Source organism: Salmo salar, chromosome 03, assembly GCF_965601325.2.
Source record: "Salmo salar chromosome 03, fSalSal1, whole genome shotgun sequence".
NCBI classification, from domain to species: domain Eukaryota; kingdom Metazoa; phylum Chordata; class Actinopteri; order Salmoniformes; family Salmonidae; genus Salmo; species Salmo salar.
Window position 1 is genome coordinate 62704857 of NC_138293.1, and position 17416 is coordinate 62722272.

At 47.3% G+C, this 17416-nt stretch overlaps 1 protein-coding gene across 1 annotated transcript in view; it reads right to left on the reverse strand.

The window, feature by feature from the left end:
* The window catches only part of LOC106601020 (zinc finger protein 385C), a 202256-nt gene that overhangs the window by 109089 nt on the left and 75751 nt on the right, over nt 1-17416 (reverse strand). Inside the window, exon 2 of the mRNA XM_014192869.3 lies at nt 2010-2351. Coding sequence (XP_014048344.1) covers nt 2010-2351 — 342 coding nt within the window. The remainder of the gene's footprint in view (nt 1-2009; nt 2352-17416) is intronic.

Genomic DNA, 17416 nt, shown 5'->3' on the forward strand with positions numbered 1-17416 from the left:
TGTGTTGGTCTGAGTCAAACCATGCCCTAGCTGACCCAGGTCTTAGACAGTGATGGTCATTGGCCACGTCAGGCCTCATTCTGCCCATCCTTCTTAAAGACTGACTGGCCACAAGGCACTGGACTGGGCTGGGCTCTGCGTGCTGGCTCACTGAAGCAATGAAGCAATCAGGAAAGGGAAAGGAGGACGGTTGGCAGGACTGCAAAGAAGGAAGTCCACATGAGCAACACACCTGCTGGCAGCATGGCTGCATTACTAAGCCGACTATTCCTTGTGTGACTACAGAGAGGGAGAGAGGGAAGGTGGAGGGTGAGACGAGAGAGGGGGAGAGGAGAGAGGGAGGGTGAAGGGAGGGTGAGAGGGGAAGGGAGAGAGTGAGAGTAAGAGAGAGACGGAAGAAGAGAGGAGGAGAGGTGGAATGTTTGTATGGGTGTATCGTGATCTCCCTGCTTTCCAGATTACTGCTGTTACATTGTGTTTACACACAGCCATCACAGGTGTATACTAACTGCCAAAGCCAGTTATCTGAACGACCTAAGCGGGTGACTATTGACTGTTTGTGTACCTTCCTGTAGTGCTGAGTCAGATGTACCATGGTTCCCAGGCAATCCCAAGGGAGGTCTGGCCCCACTGCTGCCCCCTACAGGGTTGGAGTAGAAACACACTGCACCACAATGCCTACAGCAGCCTGCCAGCAGCCTGCCAGCAGCCAATCAGGGCCAAATAATCTGTGGCCATGGCAAGCGTTGCCGTGCTCTCTGTTGCTATGTAATTATGTGCTGTTTGTACGAGATTTCTGCACCTGAAGTGGGTCAGACTAGTTTTCATGCGGAGATGTGTGTGCGTGTGCGCGTGTGTGTGTGAGAGAGAGAGTAATAGAGATAGAGTATTCAAGAGTGAGTGATGAGTGTTTGGGAGCAGATTCTCCAGGTTGGTGAGAGTGTTTTCGAGCTGCGTAGGAGGGTTACAAGTAAAGAGAGAGTGGGAGACAGAAAGGACTCACCTCTGAACGGGGAGCCAGTTTCACTATATATTCAAATCTACGGGGAAAACCTGCACCTCCACTGCAGCCACTGCTGTAGCTACCCTGGAGCGAGCAGGAACCAGAACCATCGAAAATAACCAGCAATTAATTAGTCAGCCAATTAATGACTTAACTCAGCTTTGTTCTCCTCCCTCTGTGTCCAGCCTCAGGCTAGGGAAGACTATAACGCTCCATGCACACTTCTACACTATACACACTTCCATACACAGCTATACAGGTTCAGCCAGTTTGCTACAGCAGGAAAATAATCCTGCAGCAACAGGAAATGTGAATTATTATGTGGATTATATTTAATCAACATTTTTTGTAGGGGTTGATTTTTTATTTGTTTTAAAAGGAAAGTCATGTCTGAAATTTCAATGGGGGAATTACAAACTTTAGAAACCTGAAATACAATTCCTGGAAAGTTCTCCTGCAACAGGGCAATCAAATTAAGATCCTACATCTGTAGCAGCTCTCCATGTTCACTTGTCATACTCATTATCACAGCGTCCTCTTAGAAATGTACTGAACGTATGATGAAACAGGTAGAACACAGTGCCGATGCACCTTATTAGGTTATATAATGCAGCTTGATGTGTCATTGGGCGGTAAAACTCATATTCACACTTTGTCAAAAGTGTGCACACTATAATTTCTCTCCTCAGCTGGTAAGGGAGCATAGAGGTGAGCAGCCTCAGAGTGTTTTCTATCTTGAATAAAAAATGGTTCTTCGGCTGTGCCCTTAGGAGAACCACATTTGGTTCCAGGTAGAACCCTTTTGGGTTCCATGTAGAACCCTTTCCACAGGGGGTTATACATTGAACCCAAAAGAGTTCTACCTGGAACCACAAAGGGTTCTACCTGGAACTGAAGAGTTATCCTATGGGGACAACCACAGAAAAATAGCCTTTTTTTCAAACAGTGTAGGGGTAGAGTAGGGTACAGCTGCAGAATAGTGCAGAAAGTGGGTGGGAAGTCCTACCTGTGTTGCCGTGCTGGATCTTCCCATTGCTTATCTGTTTGAGTCTCTTCTGGTGAGACTTGCCGTTGTAGTGTATCTGGGCCTGGGCTGGGGAGTTGAGCTGGATGTTACACACGTCACACACTGTGTAACTGCGCTGCTTCCTCTCCCTCTTGGGCCTGCTGTGGTCAGAGGAGGGCAGGGCGCCCCCAACTGGTCCTGGCTGCTCCCCCAGGACTACACCCTCCTCCTGGGGGTCACAGCACACCTCGCTGTCCACAGACAACCCCATCCCCACTCCTAACCCGCTCCTGTCCTCCTCCATCTCTAATTCAGTGGGTGGGCTGAACGGACGCTTCATTCCTGAGAGAGGAGAGAAAGATTTGTTATTTATTGCGTCGTTAACCTTTTCTTTGACAGGTAACTTGACGGAGAACACATTCTCATTTACTGCAATGACAGGATGAAAAGTTGCAGGGAAGAGGAGAGTGAAGAGGGGAGAGAAGAGGGCAGAGATGAGAGAGAACAGAAATGTGGAACGAGAGGAGAGGAGAAAGAAAAGGGATAGAGAGGAGACACACCAGAAAGGATGAGAGAGAAGGTATCAAGAACAGACCAGCGGGGGTAAGAGGTCAGAGGTGAAGGATCAGGGCCAGTCCCAGGCTTATGTCCAGCACCAATGGATTAGAGAGGCAGTGCTCCGTGAGTCTGAGGTGACCAGTATCACAGTGCTATAACGGTGTGTTAGAGCACGGACGTGTGCTGGGAACAATGGAGTCATCACGATATGATCCCCTGCCCTCCGTGTCTCTGCACAAAGCCCCCCTGTTAAACCCAATAGCCCATAAAAGATAGGGATGCAAAAAGAGCCCTGATTCAGACGGTTCGGTGTAGGTGCGTGAGGCATCTGATCCTAGGCCTGCCTGAAGTAAGCCCTGGCTGTCAGTACCCACACACCCTCACAGAGACATACATTGAGTTTACAAAACATTAAGAACACCTGCTCTTTCCACGACACAGACTGACCAGGTGAATCCAGGTGAAAGCTATGATCCCCTATTGATGTCACTTGTTAAATCCACGTAAATCAGTGTAGATGAAGGGGAGGAGACAGGTTAAAGAAGGATTTTAAAGTCTTGAGACAATTGAGACATGGATTGTGTGTGTGTGCCATTCAGAGGTGAATGAGGAATACAAAATATTTAAGTGCCTTTGAACGGGGTATGGTAGTAGGTGACAGGCGCACCGGTTTGAGTGTGTCAAGAACTGCAACGCTGCTGGGTTTTTCATGCTCAACAGTTTCCTGTGTGTATCAAGAATGGCGCAACGCCTAACGGACATCCAGCCAACTTCACACAACTGTAGGAAGCATTGGAGTCAACATGGGCCAGCATCCCTGTTGAACCCTTTCAACACCTTGTGGAGTCCATGCCCGGACGAATTGAGGCTGTTCTGAGGGTAAAAGGGTGGTGTTCTTAATGTTTTGTCCACTCAGTGTACATCCCCACACACAGACACTGTACACATGGACAAACAACACTCACGTGTGCAAACACATGAACACGCACATGAAACACACTCGCACATACACACAATGACATACTGTACACACAGACACCCATACACACCCACGTGAACACTCACTACCTATGGACTACCCAATCCCATACTAATCATAGATTGTATAACAACATAGGATGCCGTGCAGTTCAGTATGGCACCACTGGGGGGAGACAGAGTGCTACTCTCTGATTCTGAGGAGCGTGCTGTGCTATCTATCAGTCAAGCTGCTTCACTCAGAGTGACTACACGCCTGCTTGCTGTGCTAGCCTGCTATGACAAAGGCTCTAACAGTGGGTCTGGTCTGTCTGTAGTCTGTCTGACTCTGTACCACTGTCTGTCCACTCTGTGCTCAGGAATGAGATAGGAGCAAATAAGGTCCCCACTGGGCAAAAAAATGGTTGAATCAACGTTGTTCCTAATTAATTTCAACCCAAAAATGAGATGTGATGTCGTTGAATCAACATGGAAAACTGACTGGATTTACAAAAAGTAAACAACAAAAGGGAATTTCGTATTTTTTTCAACAATTCTTTTACCTTTTAACCTAAATCCAATGGCAGGGTAAAAATGTTGGTTGATTACACGTTGAATTCACTTTACTTGACAACTCAACCAAATGTAAATCAAAACCAGATGTTGAACTGACTGTGCCCAGTGGGACACTTTTTTGCATGGTTTTTATGTAATCCGTTCCCTGTTAAAAATAGCAGGTGCAAACTTAGCACAGGTAGTAAGTATTGGTACATCTGGCCCTGTATGAATTAAGTCTGAGGCGTTTGTAAGACCAGTGCACTATACCAATAGTTACAAAAACAGAACACAAACTGTCTTACGAAACGTGTGCGAACCCTTTTGGCTCTAGTGAAGAATTACATCATAAAAACATAACAGAAAAAGGAAATTCCCAGACAGATAAATGCTATGTGATTTAAAAAGGCTGCCTGAACACGTCTCAACACTTACGGTACACGTGGGGGGGGGGGGGGGGGGGGGTTTCTCTCCTTCAGACTAGCTCCACACAGAGAGAGAAAAGACCTGTGTTTGTTTATTCCCTCCACTCCTACTCTCTTCTGCCATAAATACATGAAAAGGCAACTCTATAGAATCCCTGTGATGGATTGAGACGTCAACATGTGAAAAGCTGAAAGCCTTTTGCCTACGCCTAGATGTATTTACGTACTGGATACCCACAAACCACTCACACACACACCCAAACCTTGGAGACACACACACTTAAACCTTTAAAACACACACACCTCCCCCTCCCCCGCTCTCACATTCATCGCACACACGCACACACACACACACACACATTAGAGGAGGTATGAAAGCTGCTATTCACATTGCCAATCTGGGAGCACTCAAAGGCTCCATCAGATGTTTTCTCAAAAGCTTTGAGCATTGCCCATTCGAGGCAGCCAATAAAGGGTCGTTATACCACACGACCCAAACACCCCCTGCCAAACTACCAAGCATCCCCCACTCCAGCTCAGTGAAAAAAATGACTTTAAAAAGCTATACATTATTCATTCATAAACACATGGTACAGTAGTCTTTCCCACACCATCTATTCCTGCTAACATGACCATGTAACAAGAATAGGAGCATTAAGACAAGTGGGGGATGCCTGAACACTGAACACCTCCAACAGCTGAATGTTAGAGGGCAGCTCTAACACAATCTGTGGCCCCTGAAAATAACCTTCTGGGTGGTGGCCCTCAAGGACCAAAGGTATATGTTTCAGTGTGAGGTATTAGGCGGGAGAGGCCTAAAGATGTACTTACTGCAGCCCTATTCATTGTGTGAGGCTGTAGCACCTGCTGTGTAGAGGGATGAATGCTGGCTGAGAGGGGCAGAGGGTGGCAGGGGGAACCCAGGGGGAGAGCGGGCAGTGCCAGCCTTGACATGTACAATGCTTCCGCTTTGTGGCATGTCCCCTGGCCCCCCTCCCCCTGGCACTGGGGGATCATCAATCACGGAGCTGATCTCTCGCTGAATGACCCGGGCTCACCCGGCATAACGGCTCAGCAATTAAACCTCTATTTTACGAGCCTGTCCCTGCTGTCCAGTGAGCCTGAAATACTACCACCCTGGAGAAGGAGGAGGGAGGAGCAGCCCTCCCCACATCCAGCCCAAGGCTCCCCTCTCTGGGCATGGAGTAGGGGCACAGGCCCTTCCTGCCTGGTGCAATCAGAACCCGGCCTCCAAGTAGACCCACACAAACACAGGAGGCATGTCAGCGCCTCTTAAATTACCCTGAGGAGAGCAGAGAGCACAGAGAACATGGTGAACACACCCTACTACACACACTCTCACAAATAGAAACGTTTGACCTCCACTTCGCTTCTGCATGAATAAGTAGGAAGTAGTATACAATTCAGCAAACATCACAAACAAACACATCCATTCAGACACCGCCAAAAACAACCAGCCAGACACATCCCCTTTTCCCAAAGCACTTAGGGTGACCTCAACTACAAATAAAAACAACAATTCCTGCCTGCAGAGAGACACACACACGCACCCCCACCCCCCTCACACACGCACCCCCACCGCCCTCACACACGCACCCCCACCCCCCTCACACACGCACCCCCACCGCCCTCACACACGCACCCCCACCCCCCTCACACACGCACCCCCACCCCCCTCACACACGCACCCCCACCGCCCTCACACACGCACCCCCACCCCCCTCACACACGCACCCCCACCCCCTCACACACGCACCCCCACCGCCCTCACTCACACACGCACCCCCACCCCCCTCACACACGCACCCCCACCGCCCTCACACACGCACCCCCACCCCCCTCACACACGCACCCCCACCCCCCTCACACACGCACCCCCACCCCCCTCACACACGCACCCCCACCGCCCTCACACACGCACCCCCACCCCCCTCACACACGCACCCCCACCCCCCTCACACACGCACCCCCACCCCCCTCACACACGCACCCCCACCCCCCTCACACATGCACCCCCACCCCCCTCACACACGCACCCCCACCCCCTCACACACGCTTGCGTACAAGAGTCATATCAGCATGAGAAACATGAGAATGTCTCCACATAAGCCCCCCGCCACCCCACCTGCCTGTCCATCCTCTACCAGCCATGTCAATAGTTGACATTTAACAGTCCTGTCCATTTAGCATCCACTGCTGCTTGTGTTAGACTAGAGCCTGATAATAACCACGTGTGTTAGACTAGAGCCAGATAATAACCACATGTGTTAGACTAGAGCCAGATAATAACCACGTGTGTTAGACTAGAGCCTGATAATAACCACGTGTGTTAGACTAGAGCCAGATAATAACCACGTGTGTTAGACTAGAGCATGATAATAACCACGTGTGTTAGACTAGAGCCAGATAATAACCACGTGTGTTAGACTAGAGCCAGATAATAACCACGTGTGATGTTTAAGGAGGACATTTAAATAAGGATGAGGAGGTGACTCTGCTGTGGGAAGCAGACTCTTAAAGTGGCAATCTGCAGTTGCTACATTCATTTTCACGGACTTATACATGAATGATATGTACCCATTGATTCTTAAAGAATATAACTTATACATGAATGATATGTACCCATTGATTCTTAAAGAATATAACTTATACATGAATGATATGTACCCATTGATTCTTAAAGAATATAACTTATACATGAATGATATGTACCCATTGATTCTTAAAGAATATAAGCTTGTTTTACTCCAATGTTTGTAAACAAACACTATATAGCCTCAAAACATTGTTAAAACTATCATTTTAATATCATGGATGGTCAGTCCTTTCATACATAGCTCTGTCTATGAGAGTGGTATCATTTCTCCAGCCCCATCCCTCAACTTTTTACTGAAACAGGGAGGCACATCCTTTGTCATTGTTTCAACTACTGATGGCTGCTTTAAGGCCATCACTGTCACACGGCCGTCCACATGATCAACTACATTAGCATCTTCAACATCTCTGTGAAACATTTCACTGTACGCATGCAATGAGACAGAGACAGAGACAGAGAGAAAAAGAGAGAGAGAGAAAGAGAGGGACACAGAGAGAGAGAGAGAAAGAGAGGGACACAGAGAGAGAGAAAGGGACAGAGAGAGAGAGAAAGAGAGGGACACAGAGAGAGAGAGAGAAAGGGACAGAGAGAGAAAAAGACAGAGAGACAGAGAACGAAAAGGAGAGAGGTTGATAGACAGATTAAAAAGGCAGTGGTATCATTCGGTGTGTTGTCATTCCAGCTCGTCTGTAACAGGCCTGAGGTGTGTGATGTCTCTGTGCGGTCTCTGTGCGGTCTCTGTGCGGTCTCTGTGCGGTCTCTGTGCGGTCTCTGTGCGGTCCCTTTGCGGTCTCTGTGCGGTCCCTGTGCGGTCTCTGTGCGGTCTCTGTGCGGTCCCTGTGCGGTCTCTGTGCGGTCTCTGTGCGGTCTCTGTGCGGTCTCTGTGCGGTCTCTGTGCGGTCTCTGTGCGGTCTCTGTGCGGTCTCTGTGATGTCTCTGTGCGGTCTCTGTGCGGTCTCTGTGCGGTCTCTGTGCGGTCTCTGTGCAACACTGTAAAGCCAAGCATACGCTCCTCTAATGAGCATAGTAATAATTATCATGGGTAACCCTGTTCAGTCCTTAGTGAAAGAGAAAGACTCATGTTAATGCTAGAGGATAGTTGGGAAGTGGAACAGAGAGAGAGACTGTTTGTTTTTGATGCCTGGCGACCCAAAGCCACTGGAATAAAGTCAATATAAAAGCAGTCCCACATGAATTGATGCTCTTTTTTTATCTCTGTTTACAGATGTCATTTGGCTCAGTGAAAGTCGGGCCGCTCACATTTGCTCAGCCTGTGTGTGTGTGTGTGTGTGTGTGTGTGTGTGTGTGTGTGTGTGTGTGTGTGTGTGTGTGTGTGTGTGTGTGTGTGTGCGTGCGTGCGTGCGTGTGAAAACTTCCACTCTAATCTGCAAAACAATCTATCTCATTACTTACTTCCACATCATTCACCAATCACAGCCCACTACTTAGATGAACTGAGACACCATGATGATCACCAGGATGTTAGGGAGAATATCTTGTTACCACCAGACAGGCTGAGGCTCTGTCCACTCTCCCCCAGGATCAGTCTCTCTGGCTGGGCCACAGAGCAGGGCTCTGTCCACTCTCCCCCAGGATCAGTCTCTCTGGCTGGGCCACAGAGCAGGGTTCTGTCCCCTAGGTCTGCTGCTGCTTGGTGCCTGCTCCTCAATCAAACTCACACACATATCCATTAGGAATTCTAACCATGCACACAGCCAGCCAAGCAGTTTTACTTTTCTTTCCTCCTCCTCTCTCTCTGTCTGTTCCTCCCTCGCTCTCTACCTCTCTCAGACTGATAGAAGTCTCCGGCACCGGTATACAAGCCCTCAGGGAGCTGTGGCTTTTGTGTGCATTTGTACTTGAGTACGTTTTAAACTGTGTGTGAGTCTGTGTCAGAGGAGGCTGGTGGGAGGAGGTATAGGAGGATGGGCTCGTTGTAAGGGCTGGAATGGAATTAATGGAATGGTATCAAACACATCGAACATGTGGAAACTACATGTTTGACTCTGTTCCAGCCATAACAATGAGCTCGTCCTCCAGTGGAGGCTCCTCAGAGGAGGAAGGGGAGGACCATCCTCCTCAGGGAATTTCATAAAAATAAAAATAGTGAAACATTTAAAAAAAAATATATCCTTTTTAGATAAAACTACACTAAATATATTCACGTCACCAAATAATTGATTAAAACACACTGTTTTGCAATTAAGGTCTACAGTAATATCAACAGCACTCTGTGATGTAGCACCATGTTGTAGCCGGAGGACAGCTAGCTTCCATCCGGTACATTGACTTCAATACAAAACCTAGGAGGCTGATGGTTCTCACCCCCTTCCATAGACTTACACAGTAATTATGACAACTTCCAGAGGACGTCCTCCAACCTATCAGAGCTCTTGCAGCATGAACTGACATGTTGTCCACTGAATCAAAGTAGTGAAAGCATAAGCTACAGCTAGCTAGCACTGCATTAAATATGGTGAGTAGTTGCCTCAAAGAGAAAGACGATAGTTGAACAGTTTTGAACAAATTCATTTCTTCCAAAATTAAGAAGAGAGAGAGAGAGAGAGAGAGAGAGAGAGAGAGAGAGAGAGAGAGAGAGAGAGAGAGAGAGAGAGAGAGAGAGAGAGAGAGAGAGAGAGAGAGAGAGAGAGAGAGAAGCCACATCACTCTTGGATCTGAATCCCTATGAATGATCACATCTAGTTTAAGGGCTTGACTCATCCCTTAGGAGGTAGGTGTGTGTGTGTTAGGCAGCAATATTTCATAGTATATTTTTTTCACTTTCACTTTCACTTACTTAGCTAGAATCGAATGCAGTTAGCTAGTTTAGCCTGCTCAAACTGTATCACCGCTGTATCACCGCCTGGTATGGCAACTGCACTGCCCTCAAACCTAGAGGGTAGTGCGGTCTGCACAATGCATCACCGGGGGAAACTACCTGCCCTCCAGGACACCTACAACATCCGATGTCACAGGAAGGCCAAAAAGATCATCAAGGACAGCAACCACCCGACCCACCCCGCTATTATCCAGAAGGCGAGGTCAGTACAGGTGCATCAAAGCTGGGACCGAGAGACTGAAAAACAGCTTCTATCTCAAGGCCATCAGACTGTTAAACAGCCATAACTAACATAGAGAGGCTGCTGCCAACATACAGACTCAAATCTCTGGCCACTTTAATAAATGGATTTAATAAAGGTATCACTAGTCACTTTAAATAACGCCACATTAATAATGTTTACATATCCTACATTACTCATCTCATATGTATATACTGTATTCTATACCATCTACTGCATCTTGCCTATGCCGCACGGCCATCGCTCATCCATATATTTATATGTACATATTCTTATTCATCCCTTTACATTTGTGTGCATAAGGTAGTTGTTGTGAATTTGTTAGATTACTTGTTAGATATTACTGCATTGTCGGAACTAGAAGCACAAGCATTTCGCTACACTTGCATTAACATCTACTAACCATGTGTATGTGACCAATACAATTTGATTTAATTTGATTTGAAACGCCCGGCTCAAACAGAGAGTGTTGATAGCTATGGTTATCCAACACTGGAACTCTTCCAAGTCAAGGTAAGCTTTTGGTTATATTAATTCATTGCTACCGGGCCATCCGGTGTAACTGCTAAACTGCTTTCTGCTGACTGTACACTGTACTGAATGATTGTAGCAGGTTTACTAAAGTGTTAGTTGTAGTAGCTATGTTGACTATGACGTGACAACGATGTAGGCTGTGTGCAGTTAGCGGTCATGATATGAAGGTTTGGTTTGGTCACAGACAGCTGATGTGTTGTGCACCGAAGTCCACAAGCTAAAGGAAAATGTGAGAGGAGGAGAGAGCGTAGATAGTTGTGAGAAGGAATTATATATACATTGAGCAGTTTGACGTGGCTGCTATGAAAGTGAACTGTGTTTACGTGTGATCAGGGGTGTATTCATTGCGCTGATTCTGTTGAAAAACGTTTTTTAAGCGGAAGCAAATGGAACGAAATAGGGATACACATCTGAATTTGTTCAATAGAAACTCTCGTTTGCAACTGTTGGACTAATGATTACACTCTAAATCAGCTAGATACAGGCAAGAGTGTGCAAGGCGGTATTGAATGTGCCACAGTCTGTCACCTTGATTACTCAACATTCTCTCAACCTGTGCACCTACGCTGTAAACTTTAATTCATAGGCTACACTCTTAGAAAAAAAGGTGCGATCTAGAACCATTTTTGATTCAAGGTATAACCATTTTGGGTTCCATGTAGAACCCTTTCCACAGAGGGTTCTACATTGAACCCAAAATAGTTTTACCTGGAACCAAAAAGGGTTCTACCTAGAACCAAGAAGGGTTCTCCTATGTGGACAGCCAACAAACCCTTTTGGAACCCTTTTTTTTCTAAGAGCGTAAGTTGTAGCAACCTCATGATGGGTACAGGGAAAATGTTAGCATCATGTAGTAGCCTAAACCTTTCGATGTTACATTGAACTGGGTGAATGGAATATGAATGACAATCAACCAATATGCTGTAATAGAAATAAGGCCATGTCCATAAAAAAATAATCATCCTCCCTCATCTTAAACGTCACCGACCGCCACCGCAGTCCTCCTATAGGTCCTCCTACCAGCCTCCTCTGGTGTGTTTGTATATGTGTGCCTGTGCGCATACGTGTTTGTATGAGAGAGAGAGACATTAGACGGTCACCTATGGCAGCAGATCGACCAAGGCTGCATTTTCTGAGCTAAACTGACTGAGACACTCCTCCAACAACAACACAGAAAACCTCACATAATTCTGCCCAAAAACAAAAACTATTTCTCTCAACCAGTGGCATATGGGCTTTTTAGGTGAGCGCCGATGCCGCCCTGTGATAAGCAGTGCTCACTTTGTCAAAGGCAGGGGTTCAAAATATTTATCTTGTCCATTCCCAGCACGCCTCTCCAGGGTGCTGTTGGAGAGATGCATTGCTGCGGCGCTCCACCATCAAAAAAATTATCTAACATAAATCATGTAACAGATATTGCTTGTGGTTGAAAGAGCATACAGTATGGCCTGGCTGGAGATAAAAACGCACGACAATATAATAATGAGACACTTTTTACATCATGCCGGTTTCTCCGATCAAATAGCCTGACCTAAATGGCGCCAAATCAAATAAAAAAATGCGCTGACACGTTAACAAACAACATATCCTAAATATAGGACAGGTCAAAGTAAAATGGACGATATGGAATGGACAGTCAGGCTAGTCACAACTGCTGTCCAGGAGTTTCATCCCGTGGGCTAAATTGTCAAGATCAGTGGTTTCAAGTTTGGATATGTCATTTTTTTACGAGCTGATCATAGCGAAAAATAAAATAATTTTTGTATTTCAAGCTGTGTAAACACATCGGCTCAGGATAACTCCCCCTGATAAAGTTGAGTAGCTGATATTCAGAGCTTAAATAGCCAAATTGATTAGTCACAGGAAGCAGGACTAATAAAGCCAATGCAACAGCCTGTTTTACAAACATTGGGCCTACCACATGGATGGGCATTGATGAAATTCCTTTGTGGGTCGACATGGTAGGCTACACCCCAGTAAGCGCGAACAAACACCGACATCTTTTAAACATTTTTTTTTTGGTCCTGTCTGGATTGGAGGTATTTTTTTGGTGCAGTCCGGACCGGCCTTGATTTCCATGTCCACAGACTTTGGTTTTTGGTCCAGTCCGGACCAAATCTGAACCAATCATAAACGTCTATGTTTGGTTTAGATTGTGTCCGGTTTGGACCAGCCTTGATTTGGCCAAACATAGACATTTACATTTACATTTACATTTAAGTCATTTAGCAGACGCTCTTATCCAGAGCGACTTACAAAATGGTGCATTCACCTTATGATATCCAGTGGAACAACCACTTTACAGTAGTGCATCTAAATCTTTTAAGGGGGGGGGGGGGGGGGGGGTAGAAGGATTACTTTATCCTATCCTAGGTATTCCTTAAAGAGGTGGGGTTTCAGGTGTCTCCGGAAGGTGGTGATTGACTCCGCTGTCCTGGCGTCGTGAGGGAGCTTGTTCCACCATTGGGGTGCCAGAGCAGCGAACAGTTTTGACTGGGCTGAGCGGGAACTGTGCTTCCTCAGAGGTAGGGGGGCCAGCAGGCCAGTGGTGGATGAACGCAGTGCCCTTGTTTGGGTGTAGGGCCTGATCAGAGCCTGAAGGTATGGAGGTGCCGTTCCCTTCACAGCTCCGTAGGCAATCACCATGGTCTTGTAACGGATGCGAGCTTCAACTGGAAGCCAGTGGAGAGAGCGGAGAAGCGGGGTGACGTGAGAGAACTTGGGAAGGTTGAACACCAGACGGGCTGCGGCGTTCTGGATGAGTTGTAGGGGTTTAATGGCACAGGCAGGGAGCCCAGCCAACAGCGAGTTGCAGTAATCCAGACGGGAGATGACAAGTGCCTGGATTAGGACCTGCGCCGCTTCCTGTGTGAGGCTGGGTCGTACTCTGCGAATGTTGTAGAGCATGAACCTACAGGATCGGGTCACCGCCTTGATGTTAGTGGAGAACGACAGGGTGTTGTCCAGGATCACGCCAAGGTTCTTAGCACTCTGGGAGGAGGACACAAGGGAGTTGTCAACCGTGATGGCGAGATCATGGAACGGGCAGTCCTTCCCCGGGAGGAAGAGCAGCTCCGTCTTGCCGAGGTTCAGCTTGAGCTGGTGATCCGTCATCCACACTGATATGTCTGACAGACATGCAGAGATGCGATTCGCGCCTGGTTATCAGAAGGGGGAAAGGAGAAGATTAATTGTGTGTCGTCTGCATAGCAATGATAGGAGAGACCATGTGAGGATATGACAGAGCCAAGTGACTTGGTGTATAGCGAGAATAGGAGAGGGCCTAGAACAGAGCCCTGGGGGACACCAGTGGTGAGAGCGCATGGTGCGGAGACAGATTCTCGCCACGCCACCTGGTAGGAGCGACCTGTCAGGTAGGACGCAATCCAAGCGTGGGCCGCGCCGGAGATGCCCAACTCGGAGAGGGTGGAGAGGAGGATCTGATGGTTCACAGTATCAAAGGCAGCAGATAGGTCTAGAAGGATGAGAGCAGAGGAGAGAGAGTTAGCTTTAGCAGTGCGGAGAGCCTCCGTGACACAGAGAAGAGCAGTCTCAGTTGAATGCCCAGTCTTGAAACCTGACTGATTAGGATCAAGAAGGTCATTCTGAGAGAGATAGCAGGAGAGCTGGCCAAGGACGGCACGTTCAAGAGTTTTGGAGAGAAAAGAAAGAAGGGATACTGGTCTGTAGTTGTTGACATCGGAGGGATCGAGTGTAGGTTTTTTCAGAAGGGGTGCAACTCTCGCTCTCTTGAAGACGGAAGGGACGTAGCCAGCGGTCAAGGATGAGTTGATGAGCGAGGTGAGGAAGGGGAGAAGGTCTCCGGAAATGGTCTGGAGAAGAGAGGAGGGGATAGGGTCAAGTGGGCAGGTTGTTGGGCGGCCGGCCGTCACAAGACGCGAGATTTCATCTGGAGAGAGAGGGGAGAAAGAGGTCAAAGCACAGGGTAGGGCAGTGTGAGCAGGACCAGCGGTGTCGTTTGACTTAGCAAACGAGGATCGGATATCGTCAACCTTCTTTTCAAAATGGTTGACGAAGTCATCCGCAGAGAGGGAGGAGGGGGGGGGAGGGGGAGGAGGATTCAGGAGGGAGGTGAAGGTAGCAAAGAGCTTCCTAGGGTTAGAGGCAGATGCTTGGAATTTAGAGTGGTAGAAAGTGGCTTTAGCAGCAGAGACAGAAGAGGAGAATGTAGAGAGGAGTGAGTGAAAGGATGCCAGGTCCGCAGGGAGGCGAGTTTTCCTCCATTTCCGCTCGGCTGCCCGGAGCCCTGTTCTGTGAGCTCGTAGTGAGTCGTCGAGCCACGGAGCAGGAGGGGAGGACCGAGCCGGCCTGGAGGATAGGGGACAGAGAAAATCAAAGGATGCAGAAAGGGAGGAGAGGAGGGTTGAGGAGGCAGAATCAGGAGATAGGTTGGAGAAGGTTTGAGCAGAGGGAAGAGATGATAGGATGGAAGAGGAGAGAGTAGCGGGAGAGAGAGAGCGAAGGTTGGGACGGCGCAATACCATCCGAGTAGGGGCAGAGTGAGAAGTGTTGGATGAGAGCAAGAGGGAAAAGGATACAAGGTAGTGGTCGGAGATTTGGAGGGGAGTTGCAATGAGATTAGTGGAAGAACAGCATCTAGTAAAGATGAGGTCAAGCGTATTGCCTGCCTTGTGAGTAGGGGGGGAAGGTGAGAGGGTGAGGTCAAAAGAGGAGAGGAGTGGAAAGAAGGAGGCAGAGAGGAATGAGTCAAAGGTAGACGTGGGGAGGTTAAAGTCACCCAGAACTGTGAGAGGTGAGCCATCCTCAGGAAAGGAACTTATCAAGGCGTCAAGCTCATTGATGAACTCTCCAAGGGAACCTGGAGGGCGATAAATGATAAGGATGTTAAGCTTGAAAGGGCTGGTAACTGTGACAGCATGGAATTCAAATGAGGAGATAGACAGATGGGTCAGGGGAGAAAGAGAGAATGTCCACTTGGGAGAGATGAGGATTCCAGTGCCACCACCCCGCTGGCTCGATGCTCTAGGGGTATGCGAGAACACGTGGGCAGATGAAGAGAGAGCAGTAGGAGTAGCAGTGTTATCTGTGGTAATCCATGTTTCCGTCAGCGCCAGGAAGTCTAGGGACTGGAGGGTAGCATAGGCTGAGATGAACTCAGCCTTGTTGGCTGCAGACCGGCAGTTCCAGAGGCTGCCGGAGACCTGGAACTCCATGTGGGTCGTGCGCGCTGGGACCACCAGGTTAGAGTGGCAGCGGCCACGCGGTGTGAAGCGTTTGTATGGCCTGTGCAGAGAGGAGAGAACAGGGATAGACAGACACATAGTTGACAAGCTACAGAAGTGTTGTTTCTTGTATTATTGTCTCCTGTGTCTTTAGAGAACTGTTTCACTTTGATATCCTTTTTCTTCTGTCCTGATTTTCTCTTTCTTTTCTTCTGTTAACTAGATATTCTTTGTTGTTCTTCGTTAGCTAGCTAGCTTCTTCCAAAAGAGACGTCTTTACATCTTTTCAACTTCCATTCAGAACAGAAAATGAACCTGATTTCAACGTCCGGAAAAGACATCTTTTAGATGTCTTTTCAATGCCATTTTGTCTCACCTTGTCTCACCTAATAAACAGTGTATGACAGCATATGTGTACACAGGCTACATGTTCTGCATACAGTATGTGTATAGCAGTGTATTAATGTATTAGCATAGTGAACGAGAGGAGAGAGACACATTGACCTGGTTGAGACAGCTGAGACTAACGAACCCAACCTCAACCTCAACACCCACACAGCACTCAGCAGACAGGAGGTAGGAGGAGTTAGGATAGGCGTCCCGTCAACGGGACAGTTGTAAATCATGCAGCGCCGTGTGTCAACATCGCAGATTTTAGAGAAACAACAAATGTCGGTACATATAAGTGTCTTATATCGTCTGAAGGCTTAAATTCTTGTTAATATAACTGCACTGTTCAATTTACAGTAGCTTTTACTGCAAAAAAATGCCATGCTATTGTTTGAGGAGAGCTCCTAACAACAAAACACTTTTTTCACTGCGATAGGTTTGATAAATTCACCTCTGAATGTGAAATGTGTACTTACATTCTGAAACCTTGCTCTGATTTATCATCCAAAGGGTCCCAGAGATAACATGAAGTGTCGTTTTGTTAGATAAAATCCTTTTTCATATCCTAAAATGGTCCATATAGCATGCACGATCTGTTTTGTATTTCCACTCGTTCAATTTGCAAAGAAAGAAGTCTGTGAAAATCTAACCCTAAATGCTGTTTCAACCAGTCAAATCACATTCGTATTTATTCCTCAGAGATCCTAGAATGTAACCAGACTTCACTATATCATTAGGAGCGTAGTATATCCTATAGGACACCAAATTTGGTCAGAGAGCGACGCCTTCATGGCGCGTCAATGACACGGGCGGTCTTCACTTGATTGACTGTAACTTTGTCAAATAAGCACCAATCGGGGTCAAACAAAGCTAGCTAGATAGCCAATGAGCTGGGCTTTACGGGAGTATGCGGAAACCCCGTATCTGTCGCAAAATGTTGCTGCTAACCTCGTGCTACAGCAAGCATTTTCCTTTTGGACAAAAATGAGAAGAATATGGAGAGTTATGAAGTTATGAAAACTGGTTGTTTTGCAAATGTTGAACTTACAAAATGGCTACTAATACTGGAAAAGCTAAATCAAAGTCC